Here is a 21,309-nt window from a genome sequence, read left to right on the forward strand (position 1 = left end):
GCAATGCAGATCTTTGTGAATATACTAAACCATTGACTTCTCTACTCCATGGTATGCAACCTATATTTCAATAAAATAGAAAATAGAAAATTATATATATATACACACCACACAGTTTTTTCTATGGCTCTGTTTCTCACTCCTACATTTTAAGCAAACGATTTGAGTGGGCTTTCTAAATTGGGACCATTAAATGACATGGAAAGAAGCTTGTTAATGCCACGCTTCACTCTGCCTCTACCAAAGCATATATCAAACACCTCAAAATCAACGGCTGTGGTGCCATGGGGCACAAAATAATAAGGCTGCGCCTGTCACATCTATACCCAGTGTTGATACTAGTTCGCTCAAAGTCATTAGAAAGGATGCTACATTCTGGTCCAGGAACAGGAGTGGATTTTACTTGCCTGTGGTCATAACACAGAGAGGTAAAGACTTCCTCCACAGGGAGCAGCCATTATCCCTTTGCCCTGTTCACAAACCCAAAATGGAGCTTAATTTTCATTTTGGGCCAGTGCACTCCTATGAGGCGCCCAACAAAAGTATGTGAGTACACTTCCATGTCTGCAGCAAGTCAAGCTCACAGTTTTCTCCAAACTTTGTGAAAAGCTAAATATGAATGATAAGCAAGGATCGTATGTGTGAATTATGGGATACCTTGCAAGAGGCACATTCATTACAGATGGGTCACACCGGAGACGTGAGAATTAGGCTAAGCTCTGTTTGCTCTACCCTTGAGATCAATGCAAGCTGTTTTGATTTATTTATGGTACTTCTTGGATTCGTTCTATTTGGTGCTCCATTAACTGGCAAATCCCTATTCCCCTTTAAAAATCATTCAAACGACAACTTCTTGGCAATGCTTAGTGGAAACTTCTGTCCCTGGGTGAGCACTTTCCTTTCCCTGTGTGCCAAAGTTCTTCCCCAACCAGGTCAGAGAGACTGATTTCTCCCCAAGACTGAGTGTACAGCTATGTCTGGAAGCAACCTGAGTGAACCACCCTCTTCATATCCCTGTGCCCTCAGGAACCGGTGCAATGCCCAGTACCTAGGAGTGCCTGGTCCACATGGGTGGAATGTACAGCAGCAAATCACATGATGCTTCTTAGAGATTAATGGTAACCAGAGGGAGAAGAACAATAGTTTAATTCTGTGGGGTCAGTCACCCCGCCCAAGGCAAGCAACATTTAGATCAAACTTTTCAACTTCATCATCATATGGTATGCTTAAATTGCGACCTCTATCGGTGTCTCTGTCCATTTAATAGATGAACTTCCAAGAGGTTTAAAATACCCTCAAGAAATGAAACTCCATCTTGAAATGCAGTGGCATTCAATACTATCTTGGTTCAATTTTCAGCCAGATATAAAATTTAACTGCAGATACTTAAATACACAATATATTCACAAAAGATATTTCAATCAAGAAACCAAGTTTAAGCTGGGTTTTTCCTTAACATATGTCCATAAATATCAGCTCTATGATACCAATAGAAATGGATACATCACATTTATGCTTTTTATAATTACAAAAGACAGTCTGTTGGCTTACCTTTGGCATTCCTAATTAGTAGTAAACATTAGTTCTCTGGAGGATCAAAATGATGTGTATAACCAGGGCAACTACAGTAGCTTAGGTTAACTGAGCACTTACTGTCCACCAGGAACAGTGCCAAGTGTTTCCTGTGGATTACTTCATATATTGCTCACAAAATGCTTAGAATTAGGTAGGTATTATTAAATCCCATTTTCAAGAGGGAAGCAATGAGGCATAAAGGTTATTTCACTGATACAAATATACTAAGTTAGGTTGTAAAGCCAGGATTAGACCCTGAGCAGCCTGTCCTTGTAAAACAAACTGAACACTTAGAATGTGCCAGGCATTATACAGTAAATACTTAACAGGAATCATCTAAAGTAATTCATATAAAAAACATGCAACATCATATCAGCATCTATAAAACACACATGAAAAGACAGACTTACCAAGGTTATGTAACTGGCCCAAAGCCAAAAAACTATTAAAAATTCTCTTTTTAAACACTTTACTAGTCTGTCTCTAACCATACGAAAACTACCTTAATGAAATTTACTTGGTATGGTAAAATATGAAATATAAAAACTTCTTAGTATGTTTCTAATGATCAGTATCAGAGATTTCCTATAAAGGCTTGAAAAGTAAATATTTTCAGCTTTGCAGGCCACATGGTGTCTTTTGCAACTATTCAACTTCACCTCTGTAGCATGAAAGCAGCCATAGATAATATGTAAACAAATGGGATTGGTTGTATCCAATAAAACCTTTTGATTAGAAAATAGGTGATAGCCCGTTTTCAGCTGATGGCCACAGTTTGCCAATACATGGGCCATGGCCATAGCTTGAAATATTAATAATAATATCATTATTATTTAAATAAGAATTCTAAAATGTAGGAAATGCTCAGAGTGAAATAATAGTAAGATGAATATATGCTATAGCAAAGGAATACACATTTACAAGGGAACACAGGTGAAACTGAGCTAGTATGTATTTAAATATAAAAGGAAAAACAAAAAATTGACATTAGGGTGGTAGAAATACTCTGGTCCATCTAGGTTCAAATCGTGGCTTCACAAAACTTACCAGCTTTGTGACCATGGATAATTTTTTTTTAAATTTCTCTCAGCTTTAGTTGCCTTGGCTTTAAATGGGCAAGTAAAATTTCTACCAGTCAGCACAAATTAATCAAGGATTAACAGACAGAATCACTGCCCTAAAGGGCAAGGGGAGTGGTGCAAACACAAGAAATTCCAGGCTGATCTGCCACAATACTGTAACAGCCAATTCCTCACCACACCTTCCACAGCAGCAAAGTGCTGAGCCATCAGCAGAGATGTAATGAATATGTATTTGCTGAATCAATGAACATACGGAAAAAAACAGTGTTACTCTGGATGGACAAAACTGGCTAGCTTAACTCACAGACTATGTCATTTATTACAATACTCGTGTTTAATCGGAGTTTAAAATTCACGATTGAGTCACAGATTACCTTGATGCCTTAGGTTTAGGAAGTGCAATCCCTTCTCAAAACACAGAAAATTAGGAGTAAGTGTCTAAATACACTATTATTGTACTCAAATTGGTATTGGCTTATTCCACTAGGTCAAAACAACAGATCCAATCTTTCTCCTCTGGAATCAGTAACATAGTCAGAACTGACATCTTCTACTTTGGTATCAATGATTCTAACACAATATGGCATGCTGAAATGTCCTATATTTTTCTTCCCTCTGCCTATTTCTTTCAAATTTTAATGGGTTACAAAACTATTGAGTTTTTTAATGAAGTACATGGAAGACTCGTATGAGTGGCAGTATGTTGGTAATGAAGAATGTTCATTATTAAGTATGGTTGTAAATCACATTTTCTCTCGGGCACTGAAACATTAACACTGGACCCTAGAGGGTAAGCCTCTTTTCAATCTCTCTGCTTTGCAAGTCATTTCCAACTTTTATTCTCAGCACAGGAGCAGGCTACTCGTAATTAGAGTTTTACAAAGTTAGCAATCACCTATTGGCATTGACATTGTTCTTCATCAGGGAAGAGCTGTAACTCACCTCCTACACCCAGGGTGTGCAGGGAAAAGGCTTTAGATGACTGGTCGCTTTAATGCTACCATCAAAAACTTCTTCTACTCCTTTATCAGAATCAGCTGGGAACACAGAAAACTCTCTGACATGGATGCAATATACCACAACATGTTTCTCCTCTTAGGTCTCCTTTCCCAGAAAGACTTGCTTCAATCATAGCTTTTGCCCATTTCAGGAGTCTTAGATGGATGCATGGATTCCCACTAAAGGCTCTTCTATCTCTAGCAATAACAGTTGGCACCTCTAAATGATCAGGTATTTGCTTTCGTAGGTCACTTTTAATGCTCTTCTTGACATCAGCATTATTAACTTATCTTTTAAGGCTAGTTTCTTTTATTTTTTTAATCTTTAGCCTGGAGATTTTTTTCTAAATTCTCTTTTATATTGCCTTTGTCTTTCTATAAAAATACCAAAACATATATGTCCCTCTATGTTCTATCTTAATACCTAATAATGCTACATGTAGAGAAAAACTGAAACAAAAAGAACTGGACTTTTTCAGCATGTAACAAGACCATATTATCTCAAGAGAGTTCTGTCTTGGTTTGGAATACAGGCATAAGTTTATGTGACATTCTCTCACATACTGAATAAATTATGTCACTCCCTGTTCACCCATCCCCTCAATAGCGGTAACATAAAAACAAAATCTCTTCATTGTTTCTACTAGAAAAATCCTTACCACATAGCAGGTCCTGAATTGATCACCCTCAGTTAATACCCATACTTGCCAGCCTGTCATTAAAGGTCTCCATATTGTAGGTCCAACCTAATTTCCTGTAACCCTCTTATGGAAGATTTACCTGCTCTAGTTTAAACTGGACTAACCTTGTCTCCCAAGCATGCCACCTACCTTCCCAAGGCACCATATTGGTTTTGTTATTCCTACTGACTCTAAAGTAGGCTACAAGAAAATCCATCAGTAGCTCTACCACCAGCCCTTCCAGTTCCCCTTCAAATGCCATCTTTTTCATAGACCCTTCCCTGATCAATCTCTTATTCTTTGAAGTAGGCTCTGGGCTCGTAGTGTTTTCACAGCACACTTTGTATTTCTTTGACTTATGTTTCCTACTAGACTTTAACATCCATGAGGGTCAGCTATCCTGTGTATTCTCATCTCATGATTGATCCACTGAGCCCAGAAAAATGGCTCATCCCAAAGAGGTACTCCAAAAATGAATGTTGAATAATTGGACAACGATTATTATGCAAACAGCTATCTTGATGGAGAGCACAAGAACTTGAGTCCCACAGCAGAATACTAGCTGCTGTAATTTGTAGTCATACAACTTTTCGGTTTCAAGAAGAAGTAGCCCTGTAAAATATGTCTTTCCCTGCTAGGAAAATAGAAGCTAACAAGTTCATATAGCCAGATCTGCCACAAATCGTCCTAAGGGGTACACGAAAAGCATCCTGAAAAACAGTACCTCCAACAAAATGTGCATTTAGTTAAATGTGTATCTACTTTACATGCTAAATTGAATAAGAAGTTGTCATTACGTAAGGAATGATAAAGTTAAACAATCTATCTGGTACTATATGTATATTTTAAAAGAATATGTGATACTTTCAGTGGATTTTAAGCTAACCCTGTGTTCAACTCAGAATAATCTCAGTTTTAAAAGCTGCAAGTTAGGGCTTCCCTGGTGACACAGTGGTTGGGAATCCACCTGCCAAGGCAGGGGACATGGGTTCAAGCCCTGGTCCGGGAAGATCCCACGTGCCACAGAGCAGCTAAGCCCGTGCGCCACAACTGCTGAGCCTGCGCTCTAGAGTGCGTGAGCCACAACTGCTGGACCCACGTGCCACAACCACTGAAGCCCATACAATGCAACGAAGAGTGGCCCCCCGCTCACTGCAACTAAAGAAAGCCCACGCACAGCAGCGAAGACCCAACACAGCCAAAAATAAATAAATAAATTTATTTAAAAAACAATAAAGCTACAAGTTAAAGAAAGGCAGAACTTCGAAACTACTATGTTAAGTGAAAGAAGCCAGACACAAATGACTACGTATGACCTCACTTATATGAAATGCCTAGAAAAGGTAAATCTGTAGAGACATAAAGTAGATTAATGGTTGCTGGGGGCTGGCAGTGAGAACAAGAATTAACTGTGAATGGGTGTGAGGGTTCGTACTGGGATGATGAAAATGTTCTAAGATTGGATTATGGTGATGGTTTCACAATTTGGTAAATTTATTAATGCCATTGAATTATACACTTAAAGTGAATGAATTTTATATGTAAATTATACCTCAATAAAGTTATAAAAAATGCAGTGAAGGGAAGAAGATACTACAATGATCACCAGGAGTCTACTTGAGGCAAAAAAGTAGCCCATTTTAAACTCCAATTTAACAACAGAACAGAAATCATTTTACTTTAATAAAAGTGAGAAAAAGACCTACAATGTTGTAGCATTTGTGGATAGACTTTAAAAGTATTTGCAATACACTAAAACAACAATTCTGTCCACACTCATTCAATCTAATCCTAGGACCATCTTTTACTATTTGCAAAACAAATGCATACGCTTTAAGAAAGGCAACTCAACAGTTCACTTGGTTGTTTAATGTAAAGTGAATCCTTGCTTTTATTTCATGGAGACAAAAAGGAAGTCTTTTAGTTCATTCTGTTTATGACATTTCCAATAGGAGCATTAATGAAACAGAAAAAGAAAGTCTAAGATAGTAACACTACATCTACCCCTCACTGTCACTTCCCCCCAATAAAATACTGTAAAGGCAACACAAGTCATCCAAGTTAAATTTCACAGCAAAAAATAATGTGATACCAAATAGCCTTCTTTTGCTTTAACGAAATCTAATTGCAACTACTCACTCAACCAAAATTTATTGAAAAGTTTCTATAAGGCAGGCACTCTGCATCATATTAAGTAAAGCCCAGTCTTTGACATCAAGGACCTCACAGTCTAGATGTGAAAGTGGGTGTAATAAACATCCACTGTCAGGAGAATACCAAGGAGGTTGCCTAACTCAGCCTTTGTCAAATGACATGGTCCCCAGTTAGGTGGAGTTTTACAGAACAGTGTACCAAGTAGCATACACAAGGCACAGAAAAGACTGTAAAATCAGCATTTCATGTTATTTGAAATGAACTGTTAGACTGCTTGTTCAACCAAAAAGAGTTCAACAAGCACAAGACAACTTGTTCTTATGAATTTTTATTTTTGGTTGGGGGACGCAATGGTGGTAGGGTGGATAAAAATTTCAAACTCTGGTGTGATGCTTTCCTTTTCCCCAAGAAAGAAAATCCAAGTAAACAGTGATTACCTCGGACCACCTCTTCCACAGACTCCGTGGTGGTGGTCGTGGTGGTGGCGACGCTGGTGGTCCTCTCCGTGGCCTCTTCATAGGGCTCCTCCGCTTCTTCCTCTACCTCATCACCATCCTCTTCATCCTCGGCTTCCTCTTCCTCAACATCAGCCACCTCTTCCTCCTCTGCTACTTCCACGACTTTGTCTTCACTGGATCAGGAAGGAGAAATAACAACAATAGTCATTTAAACAAATTTCAGGAGAGGAAAACAAAAAATCAATGACGAGGAATTTTGGACATCTGAGAGGAAATTTGACATTGAATAAAAACACACACAAGGTTTGAAGCCAGCAGGTCAGAAATGAATTCCAGCTCAGTATAACTGCAACTTTTTACCCCTGAGCACAGCTCTTCTTAGTTTCTGCAGTTGCAAAAAAGAGAATACCCGGATTCCAACTGTATGACATTTTGGAAAAGGCAAAGTTATGGAGACCATAAAAAGACCAGTGGTTGCTAGGAGTCTGGGGTAGGCAGGAAGGGATGAATAGGCAGAGCACAGGGGATTTTTAGGGCAGTGAAACTGCTCTGTAAGATACTGCATCAGTGGATATCCACTGATACAGTGTATGTACAACACCATGCATTTGTCAAAACCCTAAGAACTGTACAATACAAAAGTGAGCTCTAATGTAAACTTTACTGTAATAATAATGTATCAATATTGGTTCAAGCATACAATGCTAATGCAAAATGTTAATAATGCAGTGGGGAGAGCTCTCTGTACTTCCTGTTCAAATTTTTTCTAACCCTAAGACTGCTCTAAAAAATAAATCTATTAAAAACGCTGGGGTGGGGGGAGACCAAAACAAAGTTTACTGTGTTACCGGGATTACTTCTCCTCCTGTATGTGAAAATACCCCACAGCACCTGCAGAGTAGATATTCAATAAGGGGAGGTGGAAATTCGTTCAAAATTACTATTGAAAGTTTAAACTGGAAATGAAAGGGGAAGAAGAAATTGGCTTAAATAAGCCTGTAAGCTCAATGGTCAGGGATGCCTACTGAAACTACACCTATGCTCCCTTTTTGCTAGTTGTGTAAGCTTTCTAGAATATCAGATATCTCTTTGGCTCCCAAATTTCAGTGAGCATCAAAAGGATGCACCTGAAAGGCTTATTAAAACACAGATCACCAGGCACCACCCTCAGATTTCTGAATCAGTGGTGGGACAGGGCCTGCGAATTTGCCTTTCTAACAATTTCCCAGTTGATGCTGACACTGATGGTTGGGGGACAATATTCTGAGAACCACTGAAATACGCAACACTGAGAATAATGGTAACAGATAGGCAGTAAGTCACAGTATAATTGGGAAGGGGATCAGAAATAATATTTATGGCATTAAACATGTATATACTTAATCAGTGGCAAGTAATAAATCAGCATATTTGGATGGCCAAAGAAGAGTATGTCTAGAACAAAATCAGAAGGTCCAAGTAAGATATTCTTGTGGCAGTCATATACCTGCCAGTACAGACATGGTCAAGAGCATCTGGAAGATGATAAACGAAGATAGGAATCTAGGTGTTAAACAGTGACAGTATCTCATGTGCCATCTGGCTGGAGAGGAGAAATAGATATTTCATCCTTGATCAGATCACAAAATCAATACAGGAAAAAGATCTAGATGTGTGGAGGACTTCACCTCCCCAGAGCATCTGCCACAGTTCTATTTAACAAGAAGCACTAGGGGAATAGGATTGAGAACTGCCATGTTGACAATTAAATTTTACCCCAGAGTTGATTCTTGCCCACAAGGAGAAGCTCATTGTTTGGGAGACATGACAGGAATCTGGAGAGTTTGTGTCAGCCACAACCTGGAGCCTTGGGATGCTAGTGTGAGTTCGGCATTGTACAGAAAATCAGATTTCAAACATGTTAGGGAAAGAAAATGGTAGGATTCCATGGTGTACAGGGACAGAAAGGAAGATGGCAAAAGGTTTTCAAAGACTGAAAGTCTGACAGGAGAGCCACAAGTACTGAGGGTGAAAAAGAGAAAGTTCTAACCTCAACAGTTGCTTAGATGCCAATTTTACCCAAGATACTGCCTCTTTATTTTTCTACAGAATCTTGATGTTGTACTGCTAGTGAATAAAATAAAGATGACCTAATGCATGCCATCAGCCAATTTCTTGTGTTTGAGCTCTCTTCTGTGTTCAATCAAATCATAGGCACCAATATTCTTTAATTATCCAGATTAAGTAGACAATTCAGGTAAAACTAGGGAGAGAAATCCAATCCAATGAGTCTTCTCCTTAAATCATGACATGTGCATGCTGTCCTGAAGCACGGATGGAATGACAGGGTCCAGGTATGTGACCCAGGGTTAAGACAGCACTGTGCTTCCAGGTGGGATGGTGAAAACATGACCCTGGGCCCCAGACATCTCTGTTATGACTTGAATGTTACATTTAAAACTCCAAACGGAAAACATGTGTATAAAAACAGCTGTGTTTAAAGTGATCTGAATTCTAGTATGTGTGGAGCCACGAAAAAGAGTGAAATAGATGCCCATCTTCCATCACTGCATCTGCCTGAGCAAGATCAGATCATAACAAGGAACAGAGACACATAATATTTCAGCTGGCTGAGGAATCAAATTACTTGGCCTAAGAGAACTCGCGTCCAGTTCTTATTACCATAGCTTTGATTTCTGGAATTAAATTTAGATGTCCATGAATTCAATGATCTATTTGGACACCATTAAAACAGTAGCACACAGTTATGTTTTAAAGATGTGGCATCTTCCCAAAGAAGGCGCAACATGCCAACATTACAACTTCCAGCTGCAGTTTTCATAAATAACTGGAAACACAGAAAGGGGAAAAAATATTTTCCACCTTTTTTTCAACTGCTGGACAGCTTTGTTCTGTGATGTGACCAAGGTGAGCCGGTTTTAGAGAGGTGATCGCAGTGGAAGAAAATGCGAGGAAGGGCTAGTTTATGGAAACGTGAGGCTGAGGGTTTCCTTATAAACAAAGAAGCCACAATAAAATAGTCCCTTGAGAACATGGTGGAATATTCATTCACTCACACATTTTAGCATCTGTCAATTTAAAGCAGACAGCTTTTACAGCTTTTAAATTCCAATAATAAAAAATACTTCTAAAGCATGAGGGAACTATCTGAAAATGCTCATCATCTCAGGAGTATCTGAATTAAACAAGAAGGTTAAAGGGTCAAAGGGACATTATTTTGAGGAAATAAATCACTGATGCTAAAACTTCATGTGTCAGCACACAAGACTTCAGTTTGGTGAAGGATAGACTGCATCACAGCGGTAGCTCTTCTTGTATTTCTAAGTCAAGGCTGACCTTGATTCCACTTGCCATTGCCTCCCTGATAATCCCTTTAGATAGTCAAAGGTTTTTATTCATATTTTAAGTCCTTTCTGTTTAAGTATGCAAAACAATTCGCCATTTGCATTCTCTAAAAAAGCTATATTTATTCTTTCATCGTCTCTGTTAAGACTGATGTGTCGCCCCCCCCCCCCCCCCCCCCCCCCCCCCCCCCCCCCCCCGCTTTGTAGGACAAAGGAGAGGAAATGGCAGAGAGAAAGCTGATTCCCATGGTTTATGTGAATTGGACAATCACGAGACCTGAACTACTTCAGTGATGAGGGGAGAGTGAAAACAGAACAGCTGTCAGCTCCCAAAATGTAAGGACCACCTGGGGGCCAGAAAGGCAAGTCTCAACAGGAAGACACTCAGACACTTCCGTGTTGATCTAGAACGGGGAAGAAAGAGTCTCCCAGGGCCGGAAATAGAGAAAGAAAATAAAGCAAAAATTTGAAAAAAGGCAACAGACAGTTCTTTCCCACCCATTCCTCCCCAGGTCTTAGTGCTGCCAGTACAAAGGCTGGATAAGTCAGTTTGTCCCAGGAGAAAGCAGTCTCTGAAATTATTGCTGTTAAATTAGGAAAATTGGAAGCTGCCAGAAAATGTGAGAAAGTGGGAAGCATATTCTTCCTGGTTCTGAGTAAATGTTTCAAGACGGGGGACAGCTAAGTAAGAAAAAGCCACTCTCTCTCCCACCTAAAGGCACCATTAGAAGCCAAACATATAAGACACAAGACACACCGCCTGATTCCATTTATATAAACTATGAAAACACTTACTCCTCGCCACTGATAGAACTCAGAGGAGTTGTTACACGTAGGCAAGGGGAAGTTTAGTGACTAGGAGGAAACAGGAGACAGGCTTCTGCAGGCTGGCAAGGCTGTGTTTTGATCTGGGTGTCAGCCATCTGGTTGTGTTCAGTTTTGAAAATTCATCGAGCTGTACACCTGTGTGACGTGCACTTCTCTTTATGTACATTACAGTTTAGCAAAAAGGGTTAAAAAGGAGAGGACACTGCTACTGTAATGCCTCACTCTTCTTAAATACTCTCACGACTGGCCTAGAATAAGAGCTTGTTAATTAATAAAATTGTTATCTTCAGGGCCTCCAAATCTGAAAAAATATACCTCCACTCCAAGCCCCCAACCCTCTATGGGCACAAATTATAAGGAGCTGAACACACACAAAAAGAGAAGATTATGATGCTTACAAATCTATGGCTCCTTCAGTCATGGCCTCACTGAATTAGTTAAGTGACTAATTCCCTAAATTAATTCATCAGTTTAGTTATTTCGTAAATGACTTTGATGCTCATAGGATTCAATCCATCATATGTTGATGATTACTAAAAAAAAAAGTTATCTACCTTGAATGTACTGTCCGAATCTCTGTTACCTATAGGTAATATCTAAAACTGACCCCCACTTTAGCAGTCTACTGAATTTCGGTATAGTTGTTTTGATGGCATTCCTTAGGTAGTGTGTATTATTAATTTGTCAATGAAAGGATCTCTGAGAATCTGACTCATCTCTCCTGAAAAATGCCCTGCAGCAGAAACTGTTTGAAACCTACCCCAAAGCCACTCTTAACTCCTTTCTCCATCCCTTTTTTGACCAGAGAAAGTAAGAAACCAAACACTCCATGCCCTTGGGGACAGGGAAAGGCCATGTGACCGAGATATTTCTGGATAATCAGATGCCAGAGGATACCTGCTTGGACTTTTAGGTGGGGCTTTTAGGAGGGTTCCTATTTCCAGATGAGAAGATTCCTACTGATGGTCAGAGCGCTTTTGTTTCTTTAGCCCCTGCTCTTCTACTTGGTCTCCGCCTGGAGGGGCAACAGCCAGCTGTCAATTGTTAGGTGATAAACATCAGGACGCAGAAGCTGATTTAGGATGGTGGGGTGGAAAGATACAAAAAGGTGGCATCTTTGTATCACTGCACCAGCCCAGCACTCCTACAACCAATGACTGGGTTTCTGTTACTTGCAGCTAAAGGCATTCCTTGCAGGCTGTTCACTAGCTTACTCTGGACCTCAGGTCACAGACTCCTGCTTTAGGAAGATAAGGACCAAATTGAGACACCAAAAATTCATGATTCAGGCATTACGGGTGAGCTAGATAGGTCACAACCTTAGTCTAAACTAGGATGTATCATCATTCTTACACATTTAATGAATCCCTATTCCAGGAGAGATAATCTACACTAATTACTGAGTAATGGATGTACTGCATACTAAATGCTTTAGAAATTCCAAGGGGAAAGTGATTCTCGTGAGCTAGAGGTGTTGGATCTGGTAGGACGTGAAAAGTGGGTGTGAGGATGAAGAAGAGATATCCTAATAATGCACGAGCAGGAATAACAAGTACCTAAGCCTGACTACAACGGAATTTTACACAGGCTTTGGGTTTTAACAGCGATGGATGCTCAACTGCGGAGACCAGGTATTCAGATATTTTTTCTTTAGTCAGTGAACAGTTGAGTATTTGAGTTGAGAGAGATGTGCACCGATTGATAATCAGCAAAAAAAAAGGGTAATGCACTAATTCGCCCATCCATCTGACCATTCCATTAAGTGCCTCTCACAGCCACACACCAGCGATTCAATCAACAGCGCTGACTGTGCTTTTACCAAGTGCCAGGTGCTATTCCAGGCACCGGGGGTAGATGAATAAACACGACAAAGCCTCTGCTTTCTCGGAACATATTTTAGTGGGGCAGGCACAATATGAGCAAATAAATAACAAAAAAATAATGCAAAGAAGTTGATTGAGAAAAGAAAGGCTAATGTGTTAACCAGTGGCTATAACAGATGTGTGTGTGTGGTGGTGGGGGGCGGTGTAGGGGGAGCATTTCAGGTAGGACGATCAGGGGAAGGCCACTGAGAAAGTGTCGTGGGCACCGAGACTTGGAATGCTGAAAGTCAAGGTGGGCGGATGGCTAAGATAGGAGTAAGAGAATGTGCAAAGGCCCTGAACGCAAGGGCAAGGTTAGCACAATCACGAAAAAAAAATACAACAAAAAGCCAGTGAACCTGCAGGGAGTGAGGCAGGGGGAAGAAGCGTACGTTAGGGTGGTAGAGACAGACAGGTGGGGCATGACCCAGCAAGGCCATGCTGGTTATGGTCAGAAATAGCATGTTTATTTATATGCAATGGGAATGACCAAATCCGATTTGTTTTAAAGATGACTCTGGTTGCTGGGTGGAAAGTGGGCTCTAGGGAGATGAGAGCAGAGCTGGGAGGCCAGTTAGGGACACATGCTGGGAGCCAGAGATACACTGGGGCGCAAGGGTAAATCACGTGGGCTAACAGCCAAAAGGACAATGATATCATCATCTGTATAAACGTAAAATTGCTACTGTGATAACAATTACGGAGGGCTAGGAGACCCAAACAAATGAGATCTGAACAGATCTGGGGGTGTATAACAAGGCATCCACGAGGAAGGGCCCTGAAATGTGGCCTAAAAAAAGCCCCAAATTAATGAAGTCCAGAGGCTAAAGACAGCTGTCGAAAGGCAGAGTAGGTAGAACATGTGCAAAGGTCCTGTGGTAGAGGGGAGAGGAAAACTTGAGTGCCTGAAACAGATCAGCTGACAAGAACACAGAGTGCTCAAAGAAGGACAAATGAGCAGTGGCGTGGAGCAGGGGGTGGCAAACTATGGCCCGTGACTTGTTCCTGGACATCTTGTGAGCTAAGGGTGATTTTTAAAGTGTTATAAGATGAAAAGGAAAAAAAACACACACAGAAAAATAAATATGTGACAGAGACCATATGTGGCCTGCAGAGCCTCAAATATTTATTATCTAGCTCTTTACAGAAATATTGCTGACCCCTGGCATAGAGGGTGGGCTGGGCTGGGGTGGAGATGGGAAGAATGGGAGGCTGTGCTGTGTCCTGATCCGAGGGCAAAGGAGATACAAGAAAACAAAGAGAGAGGCCTCACGGGCTCTAGGGTGTCCAAGTTCTAAAATTCTACAGCAGAAGCAACGTGATCCCTGCCTCTCACCTTCTTCAGAGAGGGCAGAATGCAGGCTCCAAGGAGGCGAGGCTCTTCGGCACGGCAGAGTGGTTCAAAGTATGAACTCTGGGGCCAGACTGCCTGGATCTGAATCTCAGCTCTGTGACCAGGAGCAAATTACTTAACCTCTCTGTGCCTCCTTATCCTTGTTAAAACTTGCAATGTACTTAGAAGAGCACCTGACCCACAGCAAGTATCACATAAGAGAGAAATAAAGCCAAGGCCACAGGCACAGTGCCTTGGCATGGCATGTGGCTCAAGCGTATAAATGAATGAATGATGTCATGACTAAATCTCAAGGGGATAGTCTTCCAAAACACTCAGAACTGAAATAATCTATGACAATTCCATGAAGAGGTTGACTTTCTTTATTAGAAAACATAAAAGAGTCAGATGTTAGGCAGTCCTAGGAAAGATCTTAAGAGAGGCAATACAAAAGTACTTAATCTTTAAAGTTAAAAAAACGCTTATGCTACAGATTATATTTTCAGAATTCTATTATCACTTGGCACACTGATATGAATAGAAGACTATAGAATCCAGTGTTAAATTCATGGGTGTATTAACTACTCAGGTGCTTGCCAATTCCAAGAATAAAACTAATGGTATTAACTGTAAGATGCTAGACAGGAAAGAAAATGGAAGAAAGGTTATAAAAATGATAGTTTAGCGTAAAATCAACGTTTCTTCATACCAGCTTTTAAATGTTACCCTGCTTAATTTAGTGAATGTCTAAAAAACAAGAACAGCAAAGAGATAAGAGAAGCATTAAAGCAAGGTCTGGTGTAACTTGCAGCAATTGTTTAGAACACTTGAAAAATAATTGATCTTTTCTTCATTTTCTCAGTACATACTCATCAGAAGAAAAATATTCCAGGAACAGAGAAACAATTTAAATAATACCTCTAGGACCTAAGACAAGTCAAAGGATGGGCAATTTCTAGGAAGACGGGTACAGTTTCTTTAGTACATCGATGTCATGATATAAAAAGGGCTGCTCTGAATCCTAAGATTTAAGGATGTAAGATGCTAGGCCCGGTCCTGCATGGGATATGGTGTGGAAAAACAAGCAGGGGAGGTCATTCCTCAGGTTTAGGGAAAATATGACTACCTGATGATATTTTAAAATTATTGTTAATTTTGTGGGTGAAATGGTATCATTTGGGCTCTGTAGAAAAATGTTCTTAGATTTTCAAGATATAGTCTAAAGTACTTAGTACACTTGCTGTCTTACCTTTAAGTCATAAAAATATGTTGCAAGGGAGAAAATGTTATTCTGGCAAGACTTAAGAAATACTAAGTTTGGAATATAATTATAGTAAGAAGCTAAATTGCTTTTTAAAAGACTATCTTGGAGGCAAGAAAAGCCATATATAATCAAAAGCAGGTTCTCTTCCTGACAGCTTCATGAACCAAGTAGGATTAAAGAGAAGAACCTAAGGTGATAAAAAACTTTCAGAGTCATTTTAAAATCTTGATACATGAAACAAAATCTTGGTTATTCAGATGCTATGCCAGAAAACTTTGAATGAGCAAATTCCTCATACCCAAAGATTAAGGTTGCTGGTACGTATAGGTGATCTGTGTACATTTTGGGTGAAGAGTTGGAAATATATGATCTTTAGCCATCTAACATATTTGAGTGGGTGCTAAGTTCCACAGGGTCTGTTCCAGACACTGAAGTTATTGCTGGGAATAAAACAAAAACTTTCCTGTCCTCCTGGTACTTATATTCTACTGGGGGGAGAGGTAGAAATATAAGAAACCAAAGCAAAAATGTTATCCCAGCACATGCCAGGTGACAACCATTATGGAGAAAATGAACACAGGAAAGCTAGGTAAGGTACACCGGAGTTGGTAGTTGGAGGACTGTTAACGTTTTTAGAGAGTAGTAAGAAAAACAGAAACAGACTCACAGACATGGAAAACAAACTTCTGATTACCAAAGGGGATGGGGGTGGGGAGAGATAAATGAGGAGTTTGGGATTAATATATACACAGTACTATATATAAAACAGAAACAACAAGGACCTACTGTAGCACAGGGAATTCTACTCAGTATCTTGTAATAACCTACAATGGAAAGGAATCTTAAGAAGAATATATACATGTGTATGTCTAACTGAATCACTTCACTACACACCTGAAACTAACACAACAATGTAAATTAACTATACCTCAATAAAAGAAATAAAAATAAATAAAGAGAGTAGTAAGAGAACATGCCCTGAACAGGTGCCCTTTCAGCAAAGGTGACGTGCCTAGCATCCTTTTCCACTGGATCTACATACATGGGCACTGATATAAAGCTATAGATGGTTTCTGCACAAAATGGCCACAAAGCCCTTTAGAAAAGCCACAAAGCAAGACACCAGCCTAACCTTTCTTTTGGGGACACCTTGTTAAGTACCTGCTCCTTAGAAAGGAGAGAAGCTCCCCGATTCTGTGGCTCCCCCCACCATCTCTCCTGTGAAAAAATAAGCGGTTCTACTTGGGAAGCAATAACAAGCAACTCTCCTCCTCTCTCCAGCACAAGCAGAAACTTCCTGGATCCCCCATCCTGCCCCAGATTCCTGGGATGGGGGCGGGGGTGGGGATTCCCAGGAAGAAAGAGAAACAGGCATACCTCGTTTTATTGTGCTTCGTAGATAATGCATTTTTTCACAAATTGAAAGTTTGTGGCAGCGAGTCTCTCGGTGCCATTTTTCCAAAGGCAGTGGCTCAATTCACGTCTCTGTGTCACATTTTGGTAATTCTCACAATTTTAAAAATCTTTTCATTATTATTATATTTGTGATGGTGACCGGTGATCAGTGATCTCTGATGTTACTCTTGCAAAAAGATTATGGCTTGTGGAAGACTCAGATGATGGTTAGCGTTTTTTGGCAATAAAGAAGTTTTTAATTAAGGTATGCACATTCTTTTTAAGACAGTGTGATTGCACACTTAAGAGACTACAGCATAGTGTAAACATAACTTTTATATACACCAGGGAACCAAAAAATCTGTGTGCTTCCTTTGACTGTGATACTTGCTTTATTGTGATACTGTGGTGGTCTGAAACCAAACCCACAATGTCTCTGAGGTCTGCCTGTACATCTAACACCAATCATCAGGTGATACAAAGTGCCATTTATCCCTAAGGGAAAACAAGCCACAAGGCTCCCTTGCCTCTTTGTTCTGAGGGCTTGAAATAAGTATTCATTTTATTTTTGAAGTGATGACCACAGTAAATTCAATTCACGCCCATCCTCTCATATAGATACAAAATCAAATAGAAAAAAATGTTTTTCTTTGAGATGAGAACTCTCAGGGTGTACTCCCTTAACACCTTTCCTGTATAACAGAGAGCAGTGCCCGTTACATTACATCCTTAGCACTTATTTATTGCAATAAGTATTTTAAATTATACGGGAAAGACAAAAGGTAGAGCCAAGTATAGCCTGGCTTTCACTTTTCACTATTATGAAAGCCTTGATGAGCCCAAAAAAGGGCTTCTGAGAAATAGCAAAGATAATTGGTTTTAAGAGCTTATTTATGCCAAGGAGCTTTATATGGAAATTTCTATCCTATGAATATTTAGATTCCTGAACCCAGAGGCCATCTGGGCCTGTTTGTACTGGTACCTTGATTAGGCAGATGAAGAGGGAGGAAAAGTACTACTTTGTCAACTAATACCAACGACAGAACAAAAACATAGTGTCCTATTTAGGAGTCATGGTCAAAGATCACAGATGTTCTAGATATAGTATTCAAGACAGAAATTGGACCTACAGAGTCAATTTACCAACGTGCATGTTGGGGAAGAACACTGCCAAATGGAAGGAAGTGGGAAAGTCTATCTTGTTAAGAACGGCCTGGGCATAAGAATTGCTAAGTGTGTTTCAGCACCGATAATGCCTTGTATTTGAGGTTGGACGCTAAGTGGATTAGGTACATACAGATGCTATGAAAGTGTGGTCTTTGTATCCCGCTCCTCTGTGATTGGTTCTACCATCATTAAATTACTTCAAATGCAATGCTGCTGCCTGTGATTACTTTATAAACAATTCATAAAACCAAAGTGCTTCATTACCACTTCAACATGTATATGACTCCCAATTTTCTAATAAGCTTTTTTTTTTTTTTTTTTTTGCGGTACGTGGGCCTCTCACCGCTGTGGCCTCTCCCGTTGCGGAGCACAGGCTCCGGACGCGCAGGCTCAGCGACCATGGCTCACGAGCCCAGCCGCTCCGCGGCATGTGGGATCTTCCCGACCAGGGCACGAACCCGTGTCCCCTGCATCGGCAGGCGGACTCTCAACCACTGGGCCACCAGGGAAGCCCTCTAATAATTTTTAATAAAATTCTCCTGAGAACTACTTGAGGTGAACCACCTAATACTCAAAGGAGGTACAAACACTTAAATGGAAAATAATGAACAGCATGTTGAAGGAAGAAAAAGATTAAAACTTTGATATATATTTTCCCTTATTTACCAGTAAAGTTTGAGATACCATAATTCTTCTGAAACTGTTTCTGAAACATAATTTAAATATAAAATTGAAGGTCTTCAAATATACAGAAGTTGAAAGCAAAATGATTTACTGCTATTTGAACATCTATTGAATTTTTATTTAAAATGTACAAAAGAGCCCAAATTAATCTACATTAATTTTTAGTCATTTTCCAATCCTAGGAGATCATATTTACTAATAGTTTTTGCTTTCCTAAAATAAAAAGGACTCCTGCATATTTCAAGTCATAAAATATCATTAGTTGTTTACTACCAAAATTTATTTTAACAATGTTCTCAATCTCATCTAGGACAGAAAGTACCTAAGTCATTATCTATTATTTTTGATTATAATAATTACAAGGCCTACACTACTTTCTAAAAACCTAATTAAAAAGGGACATGTTATAATAGCCATGATTATCAAACCAGAGGTAATAGATTAGTCGTTACACCCTAAGGAGAGCTTTTCTCTTTGACAGTGTGAATGTGAATTGATTAAGGAAATACCAGCCCCACACTGGCCTGCCCGTACAATTCCAAGCCATGCATTACAAACAAGTTAACTGTACATTTTGCAGTTCAACATGCATCGATATCTATTCTTTAACTCAGTTCTGAAAGCAAGTACTATGATACAGGTTATTCTAATTTTTCCCATGTTAGATGTAAAGAAACAGGCCCAAGAAAGTTTTATTAGGTTCAAAGCACACTTTAAACCTTCAAAGACACTTCTGAAGCAAAGATCATCTTATTCACTAACAAGTCCTTTCTTTCCTAAACTATTTGGGTGCATCTATTACTTTAGATTTCTGTCTCCACACAAAATGTTTTTTTTTTTTCTTTTTTTAAATGCGGATTAGTTCTACCATCATTAAATGACCATAAATGCAATACTGCCCTTTTCTTCATGATGATTATCTCTTTTCCAGGTTGGTAGCTAATATGTGTTAGCATTTTTAGTATCTAACACATTAATCTCATGACTGCTCGTGTTGGAACAGCTGACATAACAAGACAGCAAATTTCCACTGCAACCTCTACAACCACAGTAAGAGCTCTTCACATAGGCCTGGCAACAGGTTGCTAAGCAAAACACATTGGAAGACAAGTTCAACTAACAGTAAACAATGGTCTCAAATGCAAAAGAAAACTTCATTATATGCTACAAGGAGATACAATAGCAACTCATTTATATAATTTGAGTTACTACTGCTCTCAATAAAATGGTGCTCTCCTATAAATAGTTTTTCAAGTAACTTCTAATATAATGCTCTATTTTGGGATATCCACTGGCAAATCTTTTCCAGAATTATACATTATACTTTACTAAAACAATTTAGTCAATACACAAGCATTTATAGCCCATTATGTGCTCAGTGTTCAGTTCTCTTTACAACTATTTATATGGCACAACGTGTTTGGTAAAAGAGGACATAAATTACAACAATGAATATCCATCTGTTGTATCTTCAAACGTGTAAAGATAGTATAACCAGATCGATGGTCTGTGTGTCCTTATTTTTTAATTTGATGACAAATGAATAGAAATAAATAAAATGTAGAGCTAAAGAAACCACTACTGCTAGGATTATTTTAAAACATATAAACATTCATAATTTGCACTTTAGCTACCTTCAAAAAGTTTATGAAGATGCTATAAAATTCTATGATACTAGATTATGTATACAATTAAGAAACTGGGAAACCAGCTGGAGTCAATAAAGTATTACACGTATAATGTTTTTATTTCCTACCGGAATCTTACTGATTAAAAATAACCATAACATCTGATGCAAGTAAAATGATACCCATTTAAAGGTGCTTAAATATGATCAGTGATACAGTTTTAAAAGAGACAAAAATATGCTTATCTTTATGTGACGTGTGTGTTTTTTAAGTAAATAATGTTATCAACACTAAGGATATGTATAATGTACTCACACTATTTGGGTCAATTACAAACAAATAATAATTTATTTGTATAAATAAATATATATAATATAGAACACATACATATACAAAATAATACAAATGGTAGACCAAAATATTACTACTCATAATGTGAATACGAAATCATTAGTTTGAGCTACTATATTTATCTGGTAGTAATAAATTCATTGCTTTCAAATATTGTACATTCTAAAGTTTTAACTAGTGAATACTGTTCTTCTAATGTCTCACTCCATACAGGAAATTTGCTACAGGTTAACTGAGGAGACAATTTCATTTTCAGATAAGTGAGGCTATTTTTTTTTATTATTGGAGTACAGTTGCTTTACACTGCTGTACAGCAAAGTGAATCAGCCATACATATACATATATCCCCTCTTCTTAGATTTCCTTCCCATTTAGGTCACCACAGAGCACCGAGTAGAGTTCCCTGTACTATACAGTAGGTTCTCATTAGTTATCTATTTTATACATAGTAGTGTATATATGTGGATTCCAATCTCCCAGTTCATCCCACCCCGCCTTCCCCCCTT

At 39.0% G+C, this 21,309-nt stretch overlaps 1 protein-coding gene across 7 annotated transcripts in view; it reads right to left on the reverse strand.

Moving 5' to 3' along the window:
- The window catches only part of APP (amyloid beta precursor protein), a 275,416-nt gene that overhangs the window by 114,759 nt on the left and 139,348 nt on the right, over positions 1-21,309 (reverse strand). For all 7 annotated transcript variants that reach the window (XM_065876966.1, XM_065876968.1, XM_065876967.1 and 4 more), the window contains one exon: positions 6,927-7,120. In XM_065876966.1, coding sequence (XP_065733038.1) covers positions 6,927-7,120 — 194 coding nt within the window. The remainder of the gene's footprint in view (positions 1-6,926; positions 7,121-21,309) is intronic.

This window comes from Phocoena phocoena, chromosome 4, assembly GCF_963924675.1.
Source record: "Phocoena phocoena chromosome 4, mPhoPho1.1, whole genome shotgun sequence".
In the NCBI taxonomy this organism is placed as follows: Eukaryota; Metazoa; Chordata; class Mammalia; order Artiodactyla; family Phocoenidae; genus Phocoena; species Phocoena phocoena.